General features: G+C 40.1%; 1 protein-coding gene across 2 annotated transcripts in view; it reads right to left on the bottom strand.

Annotated features, from left to right (window-relative positions):
* The window catches only part of tbc1d4 (TBC1 domain family, member 4), a 153,237-nt gene that overhangs the window by 10,396 nt on the left and 116,598 nt on the right, over positions 1-26,243 (bottom strand). For both annotated transcript variants that reach the window (XM_013132835.4, XM_013132836.4), the window contains 6 exons: positions 21,635-21,832; positions 11,779-11,940; positions 11,439-11,597; positions 8,691-8,935; positions 4,994-5,153; positions 4,531-4,700 (listed from right to left, as the gene is read on the bottom strand). In XM_013132835.4, coding sequence (XP_012988289.2) covers positions 4,531-4,700; positions 4,994-5,153; positions 8,691-8,935; positions 11,439-11,597; positions 11,779-11,940; positions 21,635-21,832 — 1,094 coding nt within the window. The remainder of the gene's footprint in view (positions 1-4,530; positions 4,701-4,993; positions 5,154-8,690; positions 8,936-11,438; positions 11,598-11,778; positions 11,941-21,634; positions 21,833-26,243) is intronic.

Below are 26,243 nucleotides of genomic sequence, written 5' to 3'. Positions count from 1 at the left end.
TCTCATTCTTTTACATCACAAAAAAAATTGCATTTTAACAATTTTAACAATGTGTAGACTTTTCATATCCAATGCATGGAGTTTGTGGTTAAGTTTCTTAATAAGGGGGACCATCTTAACATAGGGTCAGTGCTCAAAACTAAACATTGTCTGCATCCCAATAGTAGACCAGGCAACATAGAATTTTCCGTTCCTTTTCTTCATGGTATAGGCTGTGATGTCAAATTAATTAGACATTTCGACAAAAAAAAACAATCAAGTAAAATGGGGCACACTGGTAATGGTAAAGGATATAGGGCAAATATGCTGAAAATCCTAAAATGTTGAAAACCTTTACACTACTATTCACAAGTTTGGGGTCACTTCAAAATGACCTTGTTTTCCTAGAAAACATAGATGAAATTAGTTAGAATTGGAAATATATTAAAAAGCCCCTCTGGCAATCCACCCCATATGACCTAGAAATCTGAAATCCACCATTTTGAAGTCCACCATTTTTAATTTTGTTTAAAACAATAAAAAGTTATCTTCAACTAGAGCTGCACCAATCTTTATGCTGCTCGGTTTATAGCATCTTGGGACAAGTATCTAAAGATACAGTATAAGGATTGTTGATATCTTTTACAGAATGGCTGATATGAGCCATTCAAAATTCCTGTGGGTGAGGTCTCAATTCAAATGCTCATTAATGCAAGATGGTGAGGCCTACTGCAACCAACCTTAGTATTTGGGTTCAGGCCTATGGCAGGAATGCCTCCACAAAGTTTCAAGCTGATTGGCCTGATGGTGGTGCTATAATCAACAAATGCATGGGTCTCTGTAGGAAATGAATGGAAGACAATGGGGAATGAATGCGAGTCTATGGAGAATGAATGTGGGGCAATGGAAAATGAATGGGAGTCAATGGTGATTCAATGGGAGTCTATTGTAAACGCATCAAAGTCAATGGGGAATGAATGGGAGTCAAAGGTGATTCAATGGATGTCTATGGGGAACGCATAGCATTAAATGGGGAATGAATGGGGGGCAATGGGGAATTGGGGTCTGTGGGGAATGAATGGAGAGCAATGGTGATTCAATGGGAGTCTATGGGGAACACAATAGAAGTCAATGGGGAATGGATGGAGATCAATCTGGAATTAATGGGAGACAATGGTGATTCAATGGGAGTCAATGGAGAACACATTGAAGTCAATGGGGAATGAATGGAGGACAATGGGGAATGAATGGGGTTTTTCGTTTATTATGTTGTGTTTAGTGTGTCACAAATCCCACTCTTTACGGCATTATTTTTCATAATTTGGATGACGCTTTATGTTCTTCCACAAGTGCTTGGATGCAGGCAAGAAATTTGGTATCAGACAAACAAACATGGAGAGTGAAGTTGACACAGAACAGGGTAAATCTGAACAGGAGGACTCAGAGCAGCCAAGACAAAATGAGGAGCTTGTACCTAAAAGAGGGGCTACTTCTGTTGCATGAAGATAGTTTGCGTACGAAAAGTCTGTCCTGGACCAGAAAATTGTACTTTGCGAAATATGCTGCAGACCAATCACTACCACACACTCAAATACCACTAACCTCTTTTGCCAACCGTGTAAGAATCATTCTAAACAGTACAGAGAGAGTCACGGATGAGAACCACAAAAAAACAGTTGAGTGCTCAAAACAAACCCCAGACTGAGAAAGTTGCAAGATGGAAGGAGTGCTATTGCAATTTACATCTGCAAAGACATGGCCCCAATTTACATGGTAGAGAAATGGGGGTTTTGTGAGTTAGTGCTAACACATGACCCAAGGAACATAATGCCAAGCTGAAAACACTTCACTCAAGTCATGCTCCTCACTTACATCAAGAGTGTCTGGCCAAAGTGGAGGATGAAATACACAAGGTATTGTACAACCCTGTTTCCAAAAAAGTTGGGACACAGCATTCTATTTTTATTCTTATTTCACGCAATGTTGTACAAATCATTTCATCCCTATATTCAATGGAAAATAGCACAAAGACAACATATCAAATGTTGAAACTGAGATATTTTATTGCTCCTTGAAAAATAAATGCCCACTTTGAATTTGATAAATGCCCACTTTGAAATGCAGCACATTTCAAATAAGTTGTGACAGAGTCAACAAAAGATGGGAAAAGTTGTGTAATGCTAAAAAAAACTAAACCTGGAGGAATGTTGCACAACTAATTAGTTAAATTGGGAACAGGTCAGTAATTGGGTATAAAAAGATCATTCCAGAGAGGATGGGTCTGTCAGAAGTGAGGATGGTGAGGTATTCACCTCTGTTAAAGACTGCGTGAGTAAATAGTTCAAACATTTCAGAAAAACATTTCTCAAGGTAAATTTGCAAAGAGTTTGGCGATCTCATTATCTACGGTATATAATATAATTAAAAGAGAATCTGGAGAAAGCTCTGTATGTGAGGGACAAGGCCAAAAACCAGTATAGGATGGCCGTGATCTTCGGGCCCTCAGGCGGCACTGCATTAAAAACAGAATATTTTCTGGTGGAAGTAACTGCATTAGGTCAGGAACACGTCCGAAAATGATTGTCTGTGAACACAGTACGTCGATGCATTCACAAATGCAAGCTAAAAGTCTATCATGCAACAGAAATACACAACATCAATCAATCAATCAAATTTATTTATAAAGCCCTTTTTACAACAGCAGTTGTCACAAAGTGCTTTACAGAGACACCCGGCCTTAACATCCAGATCCCGAACTGTTGAGTAGCTGAAATACTATATCAAGCAAAATGGGAATACATTTCACTTTCAAAGCTGTCCTAACATTTTTGAAATGTGTTGCTGGCATCAAATTCAAAATGGGCATGTATATTTCCAAAAGCAATAAAATATCAAAAAACATTAGATATGTTGTCTTGGTACTATTTTCAAATAAGTATAGGGATAAATGATTTGCACATCATTACATTCTGTTTTTATTAGCATTTTATGCAACTTTTTTGGAAACAGGGTTGTACTACAGTACAACAACAGATATGTGGACGAGCTGAACGACACACTTCATCCGAGACTGGACACAGTGCAGTTGGTGTTTACAGACAGGCTATTTCCCAGAAGACCACATGGAAGAAATGATAGCCAGAGGTCTCAGGGAAGCTCGAGACGTGGGGACTGCGTGTCACCACGGATAACACCATGAACGTCATCCTAGTCTGTGTCACCATGGATAACACCACGAACAACATCCTTACACTTCAGCTGAATGACTGGACACGCTTACAGTGTTTTGGTCACCATCTTCATCTTGCAATTGTTAAGAGTCTAAAACAATGTACAAATATATTGCTGTAATAATCAACCTTATTGTAGGCCATGTAATATTTAATTGTCTACTGCAAAAAAATCTTAATCATACCAATGATTTCTAGTCAAAATATCTCATTACATGTAATGTGAGACAATCATCTAACAAGTAACATATCAGTGAGATATTGGGATTTGTTTTTAGACAATGAGTCTTCGATATCTTACTAATTCACTTATTCCACTGGCAGATTTTTTTTGGTACTTATTCCAAGCAAAAAACACATCATATTCATTGTTTGTGGCATTTTTGTGGCATTTTTTTTGCTAAGCTTCTGGTCATTTTATATAACTATTTATTCCATGAATATACAGAAAATTTGCAATATTTGTGAGGTTCTGTTTTGTTCCATTTAGTTTTTGCCATTGTCCTTGAATATAGCCTGTTCTGTTTGGTTTTTATCTTTTGTTCTTGAATGTAGCTTGTCCTTCTTTATTATTGTTTACACCTGTGACTTGTTTGTTTTTCCAGTTTCATTGTGATGTATTGTTTGTGTCTACACTACATACTAAGCCTGTAATTCTGAGGTCACTGACTGTTGGAGCTATTTCCTTGTTTTGTAATTAAGTTAATAATTAAATTACTTTATTTAGTTTCACTTTAAATAATTTGCATGATTATTTTATTGATGTAGATAGAGAATGTTAATGTTATTATTTTAGTTAATTTGAGAATCTTTTTGGGACTTTTATTTTGATAGTACTGAGCACCTGTTTGTATATGTATGTATATAATGGTGGTTACACTTAGGACCGGGAGGCACTGGGAAAGGCTGTTGTTTTCTACCAGGGAAAGAGAGGCTGCAAACGCTATTGTATGCTTGCTTAAATGGGAAATAAACCGCATGAACGATATGCTTGTGCACTGGGGCTTCCCACTCGCATTTCTGATAACTTTTATGTTATTTTAATGGACAAACCATTTGGAATGGATGGATTAATAGTCACTTTCTATACACTTATTATGCTTTAAAATAAATCTGAAGTTATGGTCTTTAGCGCCACAAAGGACAATTCCCATTGAGAAAATTGCACTGAACCAGGAGAACTGTACCTGAGAATTAAAGCAGTTTTTGACTGAATTCAACAACACTGACAGACTAGCCAGGTCTGACACAAATGACAGCCTATTCCCTATTTATCCCCAATTTTAAATGTTCTGTTTTCATGTTCACACCAAATCTGTACCTTTGAGATGGTTTCCTCCATTTGGGTTGGGGTAAGGTTTGGAATTGTAGTTTTCAAGTAGTCCACAATGGCCTCGAAGCTATCACACTCCACTATCTCACCTTCGTGACTGCTCAGTAGACACAGAGCCACCTTGAAGATCACTTCATTCCCCTGAACAAACAGAATATCTATGGCAGAAGACAGAGAGAACGAACGGTAGGTATACAGATGACAAGTATGTAAAATAAGTGTAATTGACAGGTTTACACATAGAGGAAGTCCAGTCAAACCTTCTAAAACATTAAAATGTAATTATGAAAAATCACAATGAATCTGCACATACTTGCCAAGTTCAACAATGGATAATACAGTAGGAAGTATGTCTCTTTGGTACTGAATCCTGACCTGGATAAGACTAGCTAAATAAACAAAAATAACACATAGAATGCTAAACTAGGCAAACACAAGTGGTTTTGGTTACCAAATATCCGTGCCACATATCCTAGTGGGAACTGGGAGGCAAAAAGTGTGAGGAACCATGGGGCTGCGTAGAGGCTGGGGCAGATCTCATGTTCTTCCAGGTGGTTGTACAGTTCCCTGTGGTAATCATGCAGCAGCCTGGATAACTGGTACATCTGAATCTGAGATACAAACAAAAACAGTTCACACATGCAGACAGGTCAGAACAGATCTGTAGTTAACATCCAGCAGCTGGAAAACAGGTACATCTGGCTGATCAAGAGGACACAACCAGATGAGACTGTATCAATGTTTTTATTCAACCTGGATTTAACAATTAATCAACAGCCAGAGGGTGTCTGAAATCTGTCTTGCCTGTTACTTACTAAAACACTATACTGTGTATTAATCCTACTACATCCTATTCAGCACATACTTAAGATGGCATTGGGCAGTCATAATTCGCTGCCTCTAGTGTACCTGTACTGTACTTCTGAGACAGGCCTAATGCTTATTTGGTACACTCTCTCCTATCTTTCCCACTTACTGCATTTCTCAACTAAATCATGAATTAAAATATTTATATACACTGCTCAAAAAAATTAAGGGAACACAATCACAGTATAACACCAAGTCAGTTAAACTTCAGGGATAATCGCTTATGCTTCCTATCTGTCCAGTTAGGAAGCATAAGCGATTGTGAATCAATGTCACCTGTTTTCGTGCAAATAAAAGTGACAACAGGTGCACTGGAGAGGCAATGGCAAAACGACCCCCAAAAACAGAATGGTTTTGCAGGTGATGTCCACAGACAATTGCTCTCTCCTTACCATTCCTGACTAATTCTTCTCTAGTCCTTGTCGCTACTGGTACCATGAGACGGTACCTGCAGCCCATTCAGGTTGCACAGGTAGTCCAGCTCCTCCAGGATGGCACATCCATACGTGCCATCGCAAGAAGGTTTGAAGGTGGCATGAGGGCCCATGTCCTCTTGTGGGACCTGTGCTCACAGCACTGTGTAGCTCGACTGGCATTTGCCAAAGAACACCAGATTTGGCAGGCCCGCCATTGGCGGCCCGTTCTCTTTACAGACAAGAGCAGGTTCACACGTGATAGACATGAAAGATTCTGGGGTGTTGCACAGACCTCCACGTGCTATCCAATGGTACCCTGACTGCTGTTAGGTACCGGGATGAAATCCTCAGACCCATCGTCAGACTTTACACTGGGACAGTGGGCCCTGGGTTCCTCCTGGTGTAGGACAATGCCAGACCTGAATCCAATTGAGGACCTCTGGGATGTTATGTATCAGTGCATCTGATGCTGCCAAGTAGCGCCACAGACTGTCCAGGAGCTCACTGATGCCCTGATCCAGGTCTGGGAGGAGATCCCCCAGGACATCATCCACCATCTCATCAAGCAGCCTGAGATTTCAATTGTTTACTTTGATTTTTGGTGTGAGTTTGAATCAAGCCCTCAATCAGTTGATGATTTTGGTTTCCACTAACCATTGTTACATAATTTTGTTCTCAAGGAATTACACAATTTACAGTAAAAATTTTGATCTTTAATATATTTTGTTAATCGAGACCTGATTTGTGATTTAGGTATTCCCTTAATTTTTTAAAGCAGTGTATAATAATACACACAGACTAGACTAATCCATTTCTGCAATTGAGTTAATTCCAACATTTAGATACAGGGTGTCAAAATGTGTGATAATCAACGGTTGTAAAACACATCTTAAAATATTATTCTATTCCTTATTAGTGTGCAACAAATCCAACACGATGAAATGCCATAATGAGTAACTTATAATGGCATTTAACTGGACAATGTTTTCAAAATATTACTTTTTCATTTTCAGAGTTTATTATATATATCTTTTTTTTTTTCAAAGTGATTCATATCTTAAACCTGGCACAGTAGCCTAGTGGTTAAAATCTAAAAGCATTCTCGTATAACAGCAATCAACTATTGGACCCTAAACAAGTAGTTCTCAAACCTGTCCTATGGACCCGCAGTTGTCCAATCTGTTAAATGTCATCCAAAAATAGCACATCTGAATCAACTTGTCTACTAATTGTTAAGCCACTAACTGATTGAGGTGAGCTAATTTCAGGCCTCAACAACAGACATTTGAGAACAACTGGCTTAAACAACTCCCACAGGCAGCAGTGCTCTATGTGCACTTTTGACTTGGAAGCTATAATTAATGCCTGAATTCAACAGGTTACTGAAGGAGAGGCATCATTTCAATAAACATTTTAGAGCTAGTTTGATGAATGGGGAAATAAAAGAAGTAAAGGAAATTACTGAACAATGCAAATGATTCATATGCTGGATTTGTATTGGTTGACCTACCGCAAACTGATGTACTCTTTAACTTCTGTGAATTGTTATATTTCTACTATAAATTAATTTCCATGTACTGTTTAAAAATAAATCTTTGAAATATGAAAGGATTGAGACTGCCCTGCTCCTTAAAATGTCCCTTTAAAGTAAAACATGTCTTGCTGTTGCCTCTTCAGTTCAACTGTTATCACTTTCATTTGCACCAAATCAGGTAACACTGATTCACAATCACACTTCCTAACTGGATAGATTGATATGATTGATAAAAATGTGTCACAAAAAAAGAGGCATACAGACAGAATCTAGCTAAAAGTTGTATCACAACAACAGATTGCATAGGTCTACCTGATAGGACTCACAGTACTCCTAAAAACAGAACAGTTAGAGGTTGCATACCAAGCTAACAAGATAGCAGTGATAGCACCTCTTAAAAGTAAACAGGCACACACCTTACCTCACACTCACGGCTGCTTAGAGTATAGAATAACAAATGACGAAGACCAGTTTAGCAACACAACTAGCACCAAAACATAATTAAAATAAAGAAACAAGGCAAAAATTACTTCTACCTGTGTGAACCTTAGGTTGGCTTTAGCAGCCCCATACCAAAGCTATTAAAGTCCTTAGCAGTGGCTGGGTACCACCCAGGCCTTAGTAACTGGGTAGATTAAACTTTACCACGCCTGTCTAGGCAATCTTCAGTCAGAACAGGCTACACAGATAAGCTAGTAAAGCAACACAGACTGGGTTAAGAGCAATAAGTAGTATTAGGTTTGTATAAGGGGTGTGGACAATTAGTATTCTACAGTGAACCATAAACTTTGTTTTACTTCACAGGTGAGAACGTTTTCACTAGAACGATTTAAGGAGAAAGGACTACTCCCACCCACTGTTGCCTTAGCTATCTGGAGTCAGAAAGGTTGGGTTAAACATTGTAAGTTTTCACTTCGTGAAGGAGAATGAAAATAGTGGAATAAGCCCTGACATGACTGGCTAATAAATCACTAACACAAGCGTCAGCATTTGTGCCAGGATTTTATTGTGTTATGACACAGAACTGCAATAACATAAAAAATCTGGCTAATTTTTCAATACAAATCAGAGGGATGGTTTTTACATTACTTTGTTTAGCAACATTAGAATAAAAAAATAACCATATTGTGGGTGCTGATCAGGTATGAAAGCCTAACTCAACCAATGCGGCATTGTTCAGGAATAAATGGATGCATACCACATGCCATTAAATTATAGGGCAAGATAGTGAATACTTAAGTATTTTATTTTTTATATAAATTGCAAAGAATCTCTTCTGAATGAGAAATAATGCCTATCCATCAATTCCTCCATCACTCCATCCATCCTACCTGTAGAGAGGTCATGTCAGGCCTGTATTGTCTTCGGAAGCCCAGGTCGTACATGAGGAACTTGAGCATGTCGAAGGCCTGGTCCTCACTCATGTGCAAAAGCAGGATGCCTGCCACAAAGCTGATGCCCTGGCAATAACCCACCTCTGTGTCCAGCAGAGAGTAGGCCTTGAGAAGGTTGTAAAGAGACAGCTGCCCTGCACCCAGCTGAGCTGAGAAGTACTGGTGGGTGGGAAACGTCCGACCTATCCAATCAATTGAAATTGTAAATCAATACATGTTTATTATTCTCTGCATGTGTGTAAATGTACACTCACCTAAAGGATTATTAGGAACACCATACTAATACTGTGTTTGACCCCCTTTCGCCTTCAGAACTGCCTTAATTCTACGTGGCATTGATTCAACAAGGTGATGAAAGCATTCTTTAGAAATGTTGGCCCGTATCTGAGCATCTGTGTAACAATGGCTGCTGCCTCTGTGTCTCGATGTTTTCTGTGGTCTTATGTACTAATTATGGAGAAACTGTACTAATTTCTGCTTTATTATTCTGTATTAGTGTGAACTGGTTTTCAGTCAGTGTTTGTGTTTTGTGAAGTGCTCCTTTTTAGCTTTGTATTGATGCTATAACCAAACACTATTCTTTTGTTAAGCAGGCTATATAAGGGTTCTCCCTTTTTTCAGTGTGGACATAACGTGTAGTGTGTGTCTGCCTTCCTACGTGTGTATGCCAATTAGTAAGGGTTAGAATACTAATTTAGTTCTTCCTATTTCAACCCAACCTGGTTCTTCAGTAATGGGGATGGCAGGAAGAGGACCCTATCTGGATGCAGCAGTGACAGTGTAAGTGCCCCCCTCACCCGCCGTGAAGTGTCCTGGAGACAGAAGATATTTCTGCGGGTCGCCACACCAATCAACAAGGCCACATCTATGCAGCACCAAGGTATGTGTGTGTTACTAATTTAGAGCATGACACGCTACCAAAGTATTGGGACAATGATGCGTTTTTTGTTCTTTTGACTTAGTAACCCAAATTGCCTTGTTTGTGGACATATACAGTTAGGTCCGGAAATAATAGGACAATGACACACGTTTTATTATTTTGCCTGTTTTCCTAAATACACTCACCTAAAGGATTATTAGGAACACCATACTAATACTGTGTTTGACCCCCTTTCGCCTTCAGAACTGCCTTAATTCTACGTGGCATTGATTCAATAAGGTGATGAAAGCATTCTTTAGAAATGTTGGCCCACATTGATAGGATAGCATCTTGCAGTTGATGGAGATTTGTGGGATGCACATCCAGGGCACGAAGCTCCCGTTCCACCACATCCCAAAGATGCTCTATTGGGTTGAGATCTGGTGACTGTGGGGGCCATTTCAGTACAGTGAACTCATTGTCATGTTCAAGAAACCAATTTGAAATGATTCAAGCTTTGTGACATGGTGCATTATCCTACCGGAATTAGCCATCAGAAGATGGGTACATGGTGGTCATAAAGGGATGGACATGGTCAGAAACAATGCTCAGGTAGGCCGTGGCATTTAAACGATGCCCAATTGGCACTAAGGGGCCTAAAGTGTGCCAAGAAAACATCCCCCACACCATTACACCACCAGCCTGCACAGTGGTAACAAGGCATGATGGATCCATGTTCTCATTTTGTTTACGCCAAATTCTGACTCTACCATCTGAATGTCTCAACAGAAATCGAGACTCATCAGACCAGGCAACATTCTTCCAGTCTTCAACTGTCCAATTTTGGTGAGCTCGTGCAAATTGTAGCCTCTTTTTCCTATTTGTAGTGGAGATGAGTGGTACCCGGTGGGGTCTTCTGCTGTTGTAGCCCATCCGCCTCAAGGTTGTGCGTGTTGTGGCTTTTGGCTAGAACATTGAGGACTGTGTGACCCACCAAGGATATGCCTCCCCAGACCATCACTGCAGGATGATGTTGCAGGCAGCATAACATTCACCACGGCATCTCCAGAATCTTTCATGTCTGTCACATGCTCAGTGTGAACCTGCTCTCATCTGTGAAGAGAACAGGTCGCCAATGATGCTGGTCTGTGAGCACAGTTGCCACTAGAGGACCCCGGGCTCTCATGCCACCCTCATGGGGTCTGTTTCTGTCAGTTTGGTCAGAAACATGCACACCAGTAGCCATTTTTTAGGGCTCTGGCAGTGCTCCTCCTGTTCCTCCTCATAGAAAGCAACAATGCTGCTGGGTCTTCTATGACCCTGTCCAGCTCTCCTTGTGCAACGGCCCGTCTCCTGTTATCTCCTCCATGTTCTTGAGACTGTACTGGGAGACACAGCAGACCTTCTTACAATGACACATACAGGATGTGCCATCCTGGAGGAGCTGGACTGCCTGTGCAAGCTGAATGGGCTACAGGTACCGTTTCATGTTACCAGTAGGGACAAGGACACTAGCAAAATGCAAAACTAGAGAAGAATCAGGCAGGAAGGATAAGCAGAGAGCAACAATTTGTGGCAACCACCTGCAAAACCATTTCCTTTTTGGGGGTTGCTTTTGCCTCTCCAGTGCACCGGTTGTCAATTTTATTTGCACGAAAACTGGTGACGTTGATTCACAATCGCTTCTGCTTCCTAACTGGACAGATAGATATCCCTGAAGTTTAACTGACTCGGTGTTATACTGTGATTATTATATGTCCCCTTAATTTTTTTGAGCAGTGTATATTTCAACACAGAATAGTGTGTTTGTGTGTCTGTGTACATACCCAGGTCAACCAGTATGGAGTGCTGTTGAGCGGTGAGCTGCTTTAGTAGGTCTTGGTAGGGGGTGTCTGGGGCTTGGCGGCCCGGGGGCAAGCGATGTCTAAGGCGGTGCTGTTGGGAAAAGAGGAGCCACACCTCCCCACGCCGGCCCTTGGGGACCCCTGGAGACAGAGAGGAAGTCATGGACTAATCAATGAAAAGGACTTATTAAGATGTTACTCCATGACTAGTCCATCGGACTGCACATTGTATCACACATGTAATATGTATAGACAAGCAACCATACCGACAGAGACACACTTAGTAACACTCATATCTCTCTTTTCTAGTTGTTCTCCTCACCCTGAGAAACTGCATTGTACACCTCCTCCTTGTCCAGCAGGAGCTTGGCTCTGCCCAAAACACTCAGCTTCCTGTCCCAGTATGCCTGCACCTCTTGAGTGCACGCCCCCACTTCCTGGTAGTCCAGCTTCATCTTGCGAATGTGCAGCTCGTCTCGACTTGCTAATGGACAGGAGTGGCACAGAGAGGTCAAACTGTCAGGGAGAGCTCAAAGTGCATTTTGTGTACCTCAGCTCCTGTTCTACGGTCTCAGAGGCACACTGAAAATATGTACCAGAATGCACTAGGATGCACCCCTCAGTTATTATGCCAATAGCCAAAATAACTACCAGGAAAAATGGTAGACCGCTAAAAGGAAGCCATCTAACACAGAAATTATGAAAGGTGTGTTAACTACTCCGTGACATGAAAGGTGAATACACCATTACACTTGTATCTTATTTGGCAGGTGTGCATGAGTCAACATTGTCTGAGATGGGGAGGGCTGATGTAACAAAGAATGGAGTTAAAACCAATAAATTTGTTTTCAAATAAAAGACATGGTCTTATAAGCATACTTATTCAGGATGAATATGCAATTTGAAGGGGCCCAGGGATGGGGATTATGGGTGCTGCTTGTCCCCCTACAAAGAGGCTACTAATGGAAAGAAAGCAGTCAAAGGCAAAGCTAAAGGTCACATTAATGAGGCATGATGTGTCAGACGCAGACATGAGGACATTGAAACAGTATTGTATCTCCATAGCAACCCCAAGCAGAGTTTATGCACGCACTTCACAGTCACATAACAATCCTGTTTTTACAGCAATTGTCCTTACATTATAAAAACTCCTTAGAAGACAAAATCCCCAAAGAAATAGTTTCTTGGAAACTATGAATCCAATGACTGAGATTGCATCACAAGCAATAGCCTAAAAGCCCTTAGCTAAGCATACCTAACAAGTTCTTGTTTTTGATCTAGGCTTTCAATCAAGTTGAGGAGCAATCAGTGCCACATACAGTAAAACTAGCAATTTTTTCATCAACAGAAAGCATTACAAATGTAAAAGTAAGCATTACGGGGCAGTGGTTACACAGAATGAACATTACGTACAATAAAATATTTTTAACCATTAATTGATGATTCAATGTTGTAGCTAGCAAATCCAAACAACACTGATATCCAAATAAACACCTTAAAAGGGTTTATTCACAGTGTAATTTGAAGGACAGCAAGGAAAAGACAACACATGACAAAATAACTAGTGGCATTGGGATATGGAGATTGATTTCTATCAATATGTTGTAAACTTGTAAATATAGCGAGGAACAAATATATACAGCGAGTCACAAACAAATCAACTCTCAAATAAAAAAATCCCTGTCAAGAAATATATGTGCATAGTTTCACAAATATATCTCAATCTCCAAACAAATGATGAATCGTTAACAAAAACAAAGGATTATTAGCAAATAGCTGAGACCGTTTTTATGTTCAATCATGCTTTTGTCAGTGTTACAGCATACAGCATTTGTCATCTGCCTTTTATAGATTTGTGATTTGCATTACATTTGTGAGCGGCCTTACATATTTGTGAGTTGCATTTTATGGATAAGTTGCAAACAAAATCCAGATTTGGGCCTCCTTAGTTCGGGTTATGCATAGTCTCTAGAACCTCCATATGTATAAAACGTTCTTTCAAAATAACACAGCACAAAAATATTTACAAAATAAAGTGTTTGGTAGTATGTATGATTTATGTTCACACATTTTACAATTCACCATAACTTTAGGCAGTATGTTGATTTCTACAGCTAACCAGCATTGTGTGGACTTTAAATTCGAAACGACCAAGACAAACATTGACATTGAACCTTGGTGGATGGAAGTCAGTCGCAGGTGACTTTCAACTTTCTATCGCCCAGATAGCTTATTAGGGTTTCAGCAGTTCACGGGTGAAACCCAATTGTTTGTTCAGGTTCATTAGGGTTTCAGCAGTTGACTGCTAATTTCAAAATTATGGCATTTCACCCTGTTTGACCTATAGTGCTATCTTTGTGTACATGCCTCATTTCTCATGAGGAAAAAAGCCTCAAGAACCCCAAAATTCAGCACTCTTGGATTTTTCTAGACATTGAAAATTTGCCAAAACCTACTAAATATTTCTACTTTTACAAAGTAAGTCAGATTCACTTGCCCTTTGGCATACAGGTGTTTCATACATTCCTCCTTAGATTGATTTCGGGAATAAGAGATATCATGCAATATGACTAAAACAATGGCTGATTACTGTACAATACACATAAACTTAAAATTATCAACACAACACTTGTTTTTGCCCCTATTTATCATGAGCAGATCTCAAAGATCTAAGACATTCTCTATATACACAAATGGCCTATTTCTCTCAAATATTGTTCACAAATCTGTTTAAATCGAGATAATCCATCCACCTCACAGGTTTGGCATATCAAGAAGCTGATTAGACAGCATGATTATTGCACAGGTGGGTCTTATGCTGGCCACAATAAAAGGCCAATCTTAAAATGTGCAGTTCCATCACACAGCAGAATGCCACAGATGTCACAAGTTTTGAGGGAGCGTGCAATTGGCATGCTGACTGCAGGAATATCCACCAGAGCTGTTGCCCGTGAATTTAATGTTCATTTCTCTACCATAAACCGTGTCCAAAGGCGTTTCAGAGAATTTGGCAGTACATCCAACCGGCCTCACAACCACACAACGTATAACCACACAAGCCCAGGGCCTCCACATCCAGCATCTTCACCTCCAAGATCGTCTGAGACCAGCCATGCAGGTAAACTGTATGTGCATTTATGTCTTCCTGCCCTAAACACAGGTGTCCCTTATGTTCCTGATTGTTGTCGTTGGTGTGTTCCACCTGGCAGTCATCTGGGCATCTTCTGACTGCTGAGGTGGACCAATCAGTAGACACTGGTCACTTTTCCTTTTATCCATTACCCAATCACATCACACATCCCAGGTATTAAAACCCAGTCAGCTGTTTCTCCTTGAGACACTTTTTGCTTTATCAAACGATTATATAGACACAAACTCTACATATATATCCTTTTAATAGACAGACACTTCTTTTGTCCTGCTCAGCCCCTTTCCCCAAACTGTTTACAGTGTGTTTGTAATGAATGTTTTATGTTTGACGGAAGCTTTGGTTGTCTGTGTCTTTTGTTCTCAATGTTCCTTTACACTAACACAATTTGCATGAGATTTATGTTACGGGTCTCTACACGATCCACCCTAAATGCCTAGTGCCACAGGGTTCGTAACACTTGAAAGAAATCTTTGCATGTTTACACATAAAGCAGTAATTTCAGGGACTTAAAAAGCAGTTATGTCTTTCTAGGTGTAGCTGAAAGTGTGCTGATGTTTGAGCCATGAAACACTTGATAATACCTATAACAGAATACTAAGTTGTGAAAACAGCCAAAAACCTATAGTGTTCAAAGGGTTAACACGTTTTATAACACGGCAGCAAATGCGCTGATTCTCTGGAAAGATGAGCAGATCGGGAAAATGGCACTTTGATCAATATTTTAAAATTGCACAGATATACGTTAACTAGCATCAGACCTAGTGTACTTCTAATGAATTTGTTAATAATTACATACAATACATGGACGTGTGTGTGTGTTCCAAATAAATCTGCGGCCCCCTGATGACCAGTACATATATTCTGTGGCCCACACCATCATCCAACTTGCCCATCCCTGCCTTAGAGTGTTACTGTTGAGTCAGAAGTCTGTACGACCATACACATACAGACACGAATGTCCCCTGCCTGACTATTTTCCTGTGCTTCCACTATTGACCAGCTTCTATGCCGTCTATCTCAAAGTACAACAACAGCACTTTCTTAGCCACCCACTCTATTGGCTCCAGTTCAATACACTGTAAGCCAAATGTGGCTATGCAAATTGCCTCATTACCGAAAAACTAAACATTGTGAGGTTGAACATGGCTTTCGAGAATGACTCAGTAGGGTATAAAGAATACATACAATGTCAAGTGATGGAGGAAATTAGAGGGTATAGCTACCTACTCCACTGGCTCCAGTACAAGACTCTATACCCGAATTTGGCCTATAAAAATAGCCTAATAACAAAAAAATGATTAGTTGAGAAGTGGAATTTGAGAATGACTCACTAGAGTATAAAGAATCTAAATATAGTTTTGATTAATGGGGGGACACAGAGGGTATAGCCAGCAGCATTTTCTTAGCCACCCACTACATTGGCTTCAGTTCAATACACTGCAAGCCAAATAAGGCTATGCAAATTACCTTATAAAAAAACTACAGGTTGTTTGAGAATAGGATGTAAAGGATCCATGTAAAGTGTCAATTCATGGAAAAGAGAGGGTTCAGCCAGCAGCACTTACTTAGCCACCCACCACTGGATACAGTGCAAGACTCTACACCTGAATTTGGCCTACACAAACTGACTTTTAATTAAAAAAACGAGACATTGTGAAGTGGAACATGTCATTAAGAATTACTAACTAGCAAATAAAGAATCCATATAAAGTGTCAATCAATAGGGGCTAATACAGGTTATAGCCAGCAACACTTTCTTACTTACCGCCTCCATTGGCTCCAGTTCAATACCCTGTGCAAATTTCAATACCCAATGCAAATTGCCTTATAACACAAGAACTAGATGTTGTGATGTCGAACCTGGCATTCGAGAATTACTCAGGAGGGTATAAAGAATCCATATTAAGTGTAATTTTATACTTAGTGTCAAAGTGTGTGACCATGGCTGACCTTTCCAGCTTATAACTGGTGGACTATTTCAATATCCTTGATATATAGGAGGACTCCGTCCCATTGTTGCTTGCAACTATATTTATTATTACTAGGGCTTCAGCAAGCAAAAATCACTTAAAACGCTACTCCTATCGTACCAAATGACCAATCTTCACGTAGTTGAATATTTGGCATCTATGGACCAAGCTCTCTCAACGCAATTTTGTTGAGAAACATGGCCGCCATTTACCAATAAACATTAGCATGGGCATAGCCTGGTACATAAATGCACATGAATAAGACATGGATATTCATATCGCAAAATATGCATTGGTACACAGGTTCAAAACAATCTCAAGAATCAAGATATGCAGGCACTTTCAGCTTGACCATACGGGGGCACTAAACAAATGTTTATAATACTTGATATCTCTTGATCCATTTGACTCAGAGTGATGAATGACATGAATCCAGCTAAGCAGTAAAGTATGATTCAGTTTAGCCTAATGGTGGCACTGATGGACTGGGAAAAACAAAGGGGGCTTTATGTCTGATAGCACCTATACTGTTTGAGATAGAATCCTGATAAGATTTGTGTTTAAAAACATGGGTAATAGAGGATATATACTGGTTCTATTTAGGCAAATGGTTCTAGAGAAATATATGTTTGAAGTAGTTAACATCAGCCAGATAAAGTCCAAAATATTTCAGTGAGCAAACGTTTGTAATTAAGTTGAAAGTATACTGATATTTAATCACGTATGCTTCATTTAAGTTTAATTACATTAAAAGGTTCGGTTTGGGCGAATACCTTCTGGTGCATTACTTTTCTCCAAAACGTTTTCATTTCTCACAAGAGAGAAGGGAAATGTAGTTTCTTAATAGGCAGATTCACCCTATTCAAACCACAATGTGGCGATCAAGACAACAATGACCACAATCCTTTGCACAAGCTGTCCCTTTTGAAGTGTGGGAGACCTGTGTCGACAGAAGAAACATGTAGCTAGCTACATTCTGTGCCAAACCAAACTGCTTATATGGACCTGGTTTAACGTCTCCGTTCAAATGGACACATTCTACTAAGGTAAGGAACATATTTGCAAACAGTTACAGTGATGTTATCATGCGTCAGCTGGTTAGTTAGTTTTGCTATACAGTTTAGCATTACTCCGCCTTTGCTAATGCTAGTTGGGGAAGTGGATCAGGACGCTAGTGGAGGTAAAACTTCCAGTTAGTAACGTTAGAAAAGCATTACCCAGCGCTAGGTAGCTAATGCAACCTAACCTAATTGTAGAAACTCTGATACTGTAGCAGAAAGTTGCTAATAATACGAAGCAGCAGTACCAAACAGCATGCAAATGGTAGCTGACGTTCGCAAAATTAACTACAGTGTTTGTTTGATAGGAAAAAACGATGTCCATGTTTAAAATAATGAAATGTGTCTGGTTACCTAGGGATTATAGAACTAACTAGCTACATGGCTGATTAATTACTTGTATGTCAGTTTATATGAAACCTAGCTGTACTATAGTCTTATCCATATTGACAACACATTTACAAGAACATGTGGTTCTGCACATACTGCATGAGTGGAGGCAAATAATAACTTTATTTGTATAGCCCTTCTCTAGCCCAAAGTAAAAAGTGCTTCACACAGCAGTAAAACTGCAAAAGTAGGTAATAAGATGATAGCAGGTGCCTCATATACATGTAATGCACATGTATTTTTGTCACTTTGCAGTTACGTTCTACAAATGGTCTTAAGGTTAAATATATTCTCATCATTCCAAGGATATATAAGCAGACCTTATAAAAGGATCTGTTTTATCAAGAACTCTGGCATACACTGTTGAATCTATATATTGATTCAACAGTAGTATATGTGGCCTCTTAAGTTTGACTAGTGAAAATAGCTAAACATTTTTAATCACCACAATAGGCAAGTAAATATACTATAACTAGCCAGTTAGATGCTGTAGCACCAAGCTAAATGCGAGCATGCAAAGGGAGAGGAGAGAATTCATTTTCTATGTTTTTTTTATAACTTGCTTGTAAATGTTGCCTAAAAACGTTTTTCCTTATGTAATTTGTGAAGTAAGTTGATTAATGTAATTGTATCAATATGTTGTACATTTGGTTTTAAAAATACTATTCTGTTTATACCAAACTAGCTATCAAAGTAAAATATATCTAGCTAAACTCAGCAAAAGCTACTGACAATCAGTCTCAAGTTTGGTTTCTACTGCATCATGGCATTTTTACTGTACACGCTAGTTTACTATCCACACTTTGTCTATAGTTTTGCATATTAAGCTTTTTGTCCACATTCACTTCATGCATCTACCATTCACTACGTGTCCGTGTGATAGATGAGGCTATAGTATTTTTCTGCAAGTCAGATAATGTCATTCTTGGTAGTATACGACCCATTGTTGTGTAGGGCTATGGATTTATGAAACAAGGCAACTAATTTACCAAATATTTAGTGTCATATTATTTGCCTAGGAAGAGATGAATGAAGACTAAGGTGAGGAAACTTGCTTACTGGTGTATGCAGAAGAATGGGTCACTACCATCTATGGTAAACTCAGACTCATAGCAGATTAGGATATTGATAAATGGTACCAGAAAGGGTTTGGCTGATTCATACTATTAAGTCTATTTTTTTTTTTAAATCTCTCTTGTATTTGCTTGACCTGGAGGGACTTGCTAGACTGGACAATGACCTACTGAGGCTGCAGGTGGGGCTATCCCATCCTCACAGGACAAACCATCATAATTCAGTCAAGCACAATGAAATAAGACAGGACAACAGGACAAAAACTCAGGCACGTTCTGGAATCTGGTGTAGCTGTCTAAACTCCCAACTCGGGATCGCACATTCCCCTGATGACAGGTTTCGAGTCCCTGCTCGGCTGACTGTCTGCCCTTCATCCATCTCCCTAGCCACTTTCTTACGGTCCTGTCAATAAAACAATATAAAATACCCCCAAACATCTTCAAAAACTCAAATAGACACAAAACAGACAGGCAGATAATCAAGGTTTTGATATCGTGGTTTCTGTTTCTGTTCTCCTGACAACACTTTGGATTTATAGGTTGTAGATAACTAATACGCTAAATACCACACCAAAGGATGCCTGTCCATCAGTTTTCCTTCCCTCCCTAGGTCTGCCAGCTACCCAGCATCAGTCTCTGAACTTCCAACACCCCACCCAAGACAGACTTCACCCTCACCTCTCTTCATTTTCTTCCTCCTGATGGACTCTCACATCCACAATGGCCCTGCTTGCTGTTCCTACTCCTGCTGGCCAACCAAATTGATGTCCACATGACTGCCCGGTCCCCGGGTTTCTCAGCAGAACATTGCCCAGAGCATCACACTCCGTCCACCGGCTTGTCTTCCCACAGTGCATCCTGGTGCCATCACTTCCCCAGGGAAATGGCGCACGTGGACTTCAGCATACCATGGTGTAGCTGTCTAAACTCCCGACTCCGGACCGCACATTCCCCCTGATGACGGGTTGAGGCCATGCATGGCTGACGGTCTGCCCTTCATCCATGTCCCTTGACTTATCAGACCAGACTACCTTCTTCGACTGCTCCCAGGTCCAGTTCCCACACTCACATGCTCATTGTAGGTGCTTTCGAGGGTGGACGGGGTCATTATGGGCACTAACCGGTCTGTGATTATGCTGCCCTAAACTGCAACTACAGTGGGGAGAACAAGTATTTGATACACTGCCGATTTTGCAGGTTTTCCTACTTACAAAGCATGTAGAGGTCTGTAATTTTTATCATAGGTACACTTCAAATGTGAGAGAAAATCACATTGTATGATTTTTAAATAATTAATTTGCATTTTATTACATGACAATTATTTGATCATCCACCAACCAGTAAGAATTCCAGCTCTCACAGACCTGTTAGTTTTTCTTTAAGAAGCCCTCCTGTTCTCCACTCATTACCTGTATTAACTGCATTTGTTTGAAATCGTTATCTGTATAAAAGACACCTATCCACAAACTCAATCAAACAGACTCCAACCTCTCCACAATGGCCAAGACCAGAGAGCTGTGTAAGGACATCATGGATAAAATTGTAGACCTGCACAAGGCTGGGATGGGCTACTGGACAATAGGCAAGAAGCTTGGTGAGTAGGCAACAACTGTTGGCACAATTATTAGAAAATGGAATAAGTTCAAGATGACGGTCAATCTTCCTCGGTCTGGGGCTCCATGCAAGATCTCACCTCGTGGGGCATCAATGATCATGAGGAAGGTGAGGGATCAGCCCAGAACTACATGGTGTTATGGACATTTTGAGCTATGGTACATTTGGGTATTTTTATAGACAGGTTCCTGCATTTTGGTGCACCTAGATGTTTGCAGACCTCATCCTGAATGCTGGGCCCACTAGAAAATATTTTTTATTCATAACAAATCATTTGAGAACATCCTTATAACAGAAGTAATGTTTGGATCTTTTAGAAAATTGTCAAAGTAAAATGCCTAAACAAAACTGTTCTCATGCATGTCATTTTTTTAGTGTATGCTCAAATTGAAGCATAAGTTCTGTCCCAGAGTTCAAAATTACTTTGTTGGTTTTTCAACAATAAGTGGGATTGAAAATTCAACAGCAGCTCTAACTAGAATGTTAAAAGAATACCCCCATTTCCCCTACACTGCATCTGACACTAACAAAACAGCTGATTCTCACAGAATGTTTCTGAAACCTCAAAGTTATAGTATCTAATGCATTTCATAAAATGCTCACTCAAAACTTCAGAACTGCATTCTGACAAGGAGAAATGTGTAATGGAACTGGAAAGAGATCACCAGAGTTGGGGAAATATTTTCCAGACCATTGATGTGAAAGCCTCCTTTCTTAGTATGCTGATTTGTTCAGCATTTAGATAAAACCTAGCTATTTAACAAACTGGGTAAGAATCCATGTTGATGGATAACAATACTATATATGAAAATCTATGTACCCACTACTGTTAGTCTCTTTGAATAAGCTAGTCTACTAAATTATGTTTAAATAAAAAAATTTAACATGGGCATCAATAAAATTCCATTACATTCCCACATACCTTCTAGTCTTTTGTTCTCCTTCTCCATGCGCAACAACAGTATTTGCTGGTGGATGGCTGTCTTCCACAGTGCCCGGTAGTGAGCCCTTGTTCTCTTGGGCCTCTCCCCAGTGACTGGAAGAAGGCTAGCCAAGGGGTCCACACTTGGATCAAAGGAGCGGGGGGAGAGGGGCAGAAGCTCCCGCATATCACAGTGATCTGGGAGAAAACATCCAAATACAACTGCTTTCATTTTTGCATTAATTTAGTTTTTTGTTAATATTTGTGGATTAAGAATATACAATTACCCTCTGTAAATATTGGGAGAGTGATAAATAATGGAGAGTGATCCTCCTATGTCAACATAAGGACCAAAGAGGGTGTCAATAAAAGTCAAAAACACCATGATGATTAAAAATAACAAGTAAAGTACACTGCTTAAGAAATATTAAGGGAACACGTAATCATCACAGGAAGTCAATTAAACTTCAGGGATATCAATCAGTCCAGTTAGGTAGCATAAGTGACTGTAAATCAACATCCCCCGTTTTGGTGCAAATGAAAGTGACAACAGGTGCACTAGAGAGGCAACAGCAAGACAACCCCAAAAAAGGGAATGGTTTTGCAGGTGGCCACAGACAATTGCTCTCTTCTTATCCTTCCAGACTGATTCTTTAGTTTTGCGTATTGCTAGTATCGTTGCCACTTCTGGTAGCATGAGGCGGGTGCCTGCTGCCCATTCAGGTTGCACAAGTGGTCCAGCTTCTCAAGGATGGCACATTCATATGCAAGAAGGTTTGTTGTGTCTCCCAGTACAATCTCAAGAGCATAGAGGAGACACCAGGAGACGGGCCATTACACGAGGAGAGCTGGACATGGCTGTAGAAAGGCATCAACCCAGCAGCAGGACCGGTATCTGCTTTCTTTGTGTGAGGAGGAGCAACAGGAGCACTGCCAGAGCCCTAAAAAATTACCTCCAGGGGGCTATTGGTGTGCAGGTTTCTGACCAAACTGTGGGCCCGACATCCTCTAGTGAGACCTGTGCTCACAGCCCAGCACTGTGCAGCTTGATTGGCATTCACTAGACATCAACAGAATTAGCAGGTCCGCCGTTGGTGCACTTTTCTCTTCACAGATGAGAGCAGGTTCACACAGAACACGTGACAGACGTGTAAGAGTCTGGAGAACGTTATGCTGCCTGCAACATCATCCAGCATGACTGGTTTGACGGTGGGTCAATGATGGTCTGGGGAGGCATATACTTGAACGGTCGCACAGACCTCCACATGCTAGCCAACAGTACCCTGACTGCTGTTAGATACCGGGATGAAATCCTCAGACCAATCGTCAGACCTTACGCCGCTGCAGGTGGCCCTGGGTTCCTCCTGATGCAGGTCAATGCCCAGCATCATGTGGCCTGAGTGTGTAGGCAGTTTCTGGATGACGAAGGCATTGATGCCATTGACTGGCCCTCACGTTTCCCAGAATGAATCCAATTGAGAAACTCCTGGACGTCATGTATCTGTGCACCCGACACCGCCAAGTAGCACCACAGCCCTGTCCAGGAACTAACTGATGCCCTGATCCAGATCTGGGAGATCCCCCAGGACATCATGCACCGTCCCATCAGGAGCATGTTGGGAGTGCATACAGGCACGTGGGTGCCATACATAATACATTACAAGTTGCCATGATCAAATTCATGGCAACAGCCAGTGATTTCAATTGTTTACTTTGCTTTTCAGTGCGAGTTTGAAACCAGCCCTCAATCAGTTAGTGATTTTGGTTTCCATTGACCATTGTTACATTTTATTCTTAACACATTACACAATATATTGTAAAGATTCTGATCTTTAATATATTTTGTTCATTGAGACACGATTTTTTAGCAGTGTTTGTACCAGATTGATGGCAAGAGGAAAGTGTAGAGAAAAAAAGATTGTCAGCATATTACCTAATCTAGGTAAAACGGTGAAAGCAATGTTAGGGCTCACTTAATACTTGCAAACATTGTGACTATGTAGTTTTTCCAAGGTCAGAAAGTGGTATGTTTTTTAATGGGACCCCATGTAGCCTAACAGTTAGAGCATCTAACCCGTTAAAAATGTTTCTAGATAAAATCTCCAAGATTGAAAATATAGTTTGGGTCCAGAAATATTTGAACACGGACACATTTTTTCACAATTTTGTATCTCTATACCACCACAAAGGATTTGAAATGAAACAACCAAGATGCAATTGAAGTGCAGACTTTCAGACACACAAGGAAACACACACAGGTGAAAATAGCAATTAAAGGTGAATTTCCCACACCTGTGGCTTTTTAAATTGCATTTATTGTCTGTTTATAGATAGTCAATGAGTTTGTTATCTCTCACGTGGATGCTGAGCAAGCTAGATGCTAAGCTATGGGGAGCAAAAAAGAACTGTCAAAAGACCTGTGTAACAAGGTAATGTAAACTTAATAAAGATGGGAAAGGATATAAAAAGATATCCAAAGCCTTGCAAATGCCAGGCAGTACTGTTCAATCACTTATTAAGAAGTGGAAAATTCAGGGATCTCATGACACCAAGCCAAGGTCAGGTAGACCAAGAAAGATTTCAGCCAAAACTGCCAGAAGAATTGTTTGGGGTACAAAGAAAAACCCACAGATAACCTCAGGAGAAATAAAGACTGCTCTGGAAAAAGACGGTGTGGTTGTTTCAAGGGACACAATACGACAATACTTAAACAAAAATGAGCTGAATGGTCCAGTTTCCAGAAAGAAGCCTTTACTGTGCCAATGCCACGTAAAAGCCTGTTTACAATATGCCGACAACATCTTGACACGCCTCACGGCGCACTGTAATTTGGAGTGACAAGACCAAAATAGAGCTTTATGGTCACAACCATTAGCGTTGTTTGGAGAGGGGTCAACAAGGCCTACAGTGAACAGAATACCTTCCCCACTGTGAAGCATGGTAGTGGCTGACTGATGTTTTGGGGGTGTGTGAGCTCTAAAGGCACGGGGAATCTTGTGACAATTGATGGCAAGATGAATGCAGCATGTTATCAGAAAATACTGGCAGACAATTTGCATTCTTCTGCGCGAAAGCTGCGCATGGGACGCTATTGGAATTTCCAGCACGACAATGACCGTAAGCACAAGGCCAAGTTGATCCTCCAGTGGTTACAGCAGAAAAAGGTGAAGGCTCTGGAGTGGCCATCACAGTCTCATCATCGAGCCACTCTGGGGAGATCTCAAACGTGCGGTTCATGCAAGACGACCACAGAAATTGCATGCCATGGAGGCATTTTGCCAAGTCGAATGGGCAGCTATACCACCTGCAGGAATTCTGCGCCTCATAGGCAACTATTACAAAAGACTGCACACTGTCATTGATGCTAAAGGGGGCAATACACAGTATTAAGAACTAAGGGTATGCAGACTTCTGAGCAGGGGTCAGTTCATTTTTTCTTTGTTGCCATGTTTTGTTTTATGATTGTGCCATTCTGTTATATCCTACAGATGAATATGAATCCCATAAGACATGTATTTTGCCAGCTCACTCATGTTTTCTTTACAAATGGTACATATGGCCCAATGATGTGATGTGCAATTTATGTCCACACCCCTTTATGAAGTAAAAATAAGGAAATATTTTTTTTAACATTTTATTAAATCTATTAATCTCTGTTTATCAAAGGATATGAACATGTATTGAGTATATTACACAGTTTAAGAATTATTAGACATTATAGTCACAAAATGTTATAACGGATAACTGTCTGGACCCTCATGGTGAAATGCAAAAAAGCTTTAAAAAACCTAAAGAACCCTAAAATCTCTGCCACAGGCATTATTGTATGAGTGTTGACAAAAATAAATTTAAATATTACAAAGAATATGATATCCAGTTGATTGTTGTGCTTTGGAGCATTCTGTCCCAACACTGGCAGTCAGCCAATGTCATCTGGGATAAAAAGCAATCTGGAGCAATTTTATGGAGAATTCTATTTGGACACAATATAAGACAGGATATTACACAATCAGGAAGAATGTGAAGAACACCCAAACAATGGTGAAAGGTTGTCTTACATAAAATGTGTTTAATCTGCCCTTTTCACTCAATGGTACAATATAGTAAAATCCTGTGTCATTTGGGATAACGCAAAAAAACATATAATGTTGATGTTATGAAAATATGTTTATTTAATGTGGATTTACGTACTTGGACGTTGAAGGTCAAGGTTGCAGATTTCTATAGGTAGCCAAAACAACTGTCTGATTAAGGTTCAAACTGAGTTTTGTCATACCATTATGTCATATAGGATAACAGCACATTTTCCCACAAAGCATGTAGAAGTCTGTATTTTTATCATAGGAACTCTTCAACTGTGAGTGACAGACTCTAAAACAAAAATCCAGAAAATCACATTGTATGATTTTTAAGTAATTCATTTGCATTTTATTGCATGACATAAGTATTTGATACATCAGAAAAGCCTTCCTCCAAACACGGCGAGTGGAGTTTAGACCAAAAAGCTCTATTTTTGTCTCATCAGACCACATGACCTTCTCCCATTCCTACTCAGGGGGGACCTTGCGTGCGCTGCAGGATTTTAATCCTACTTACATGCTTTGTAAAT

Source organism: Esox lucius, chromosome 16 (assembly GCF_011004845.1).
Source record: "Esox lucius isolate fEsoLuc1 chromosome 16, fEsoLuc1.pri, whole genome shotgun sequence".
Taxonomy (NCBI): Eukaryota; Metazoa; Chordata; class Actinopteri; order Esociformes; family Esocidae; genus Esox; species Esox lucius.
The sequence above is the reverse complement of the archived record's forward strand: the minus strand, read 5'-3'. Positions and strand labels throughout refer to the sequence as shown.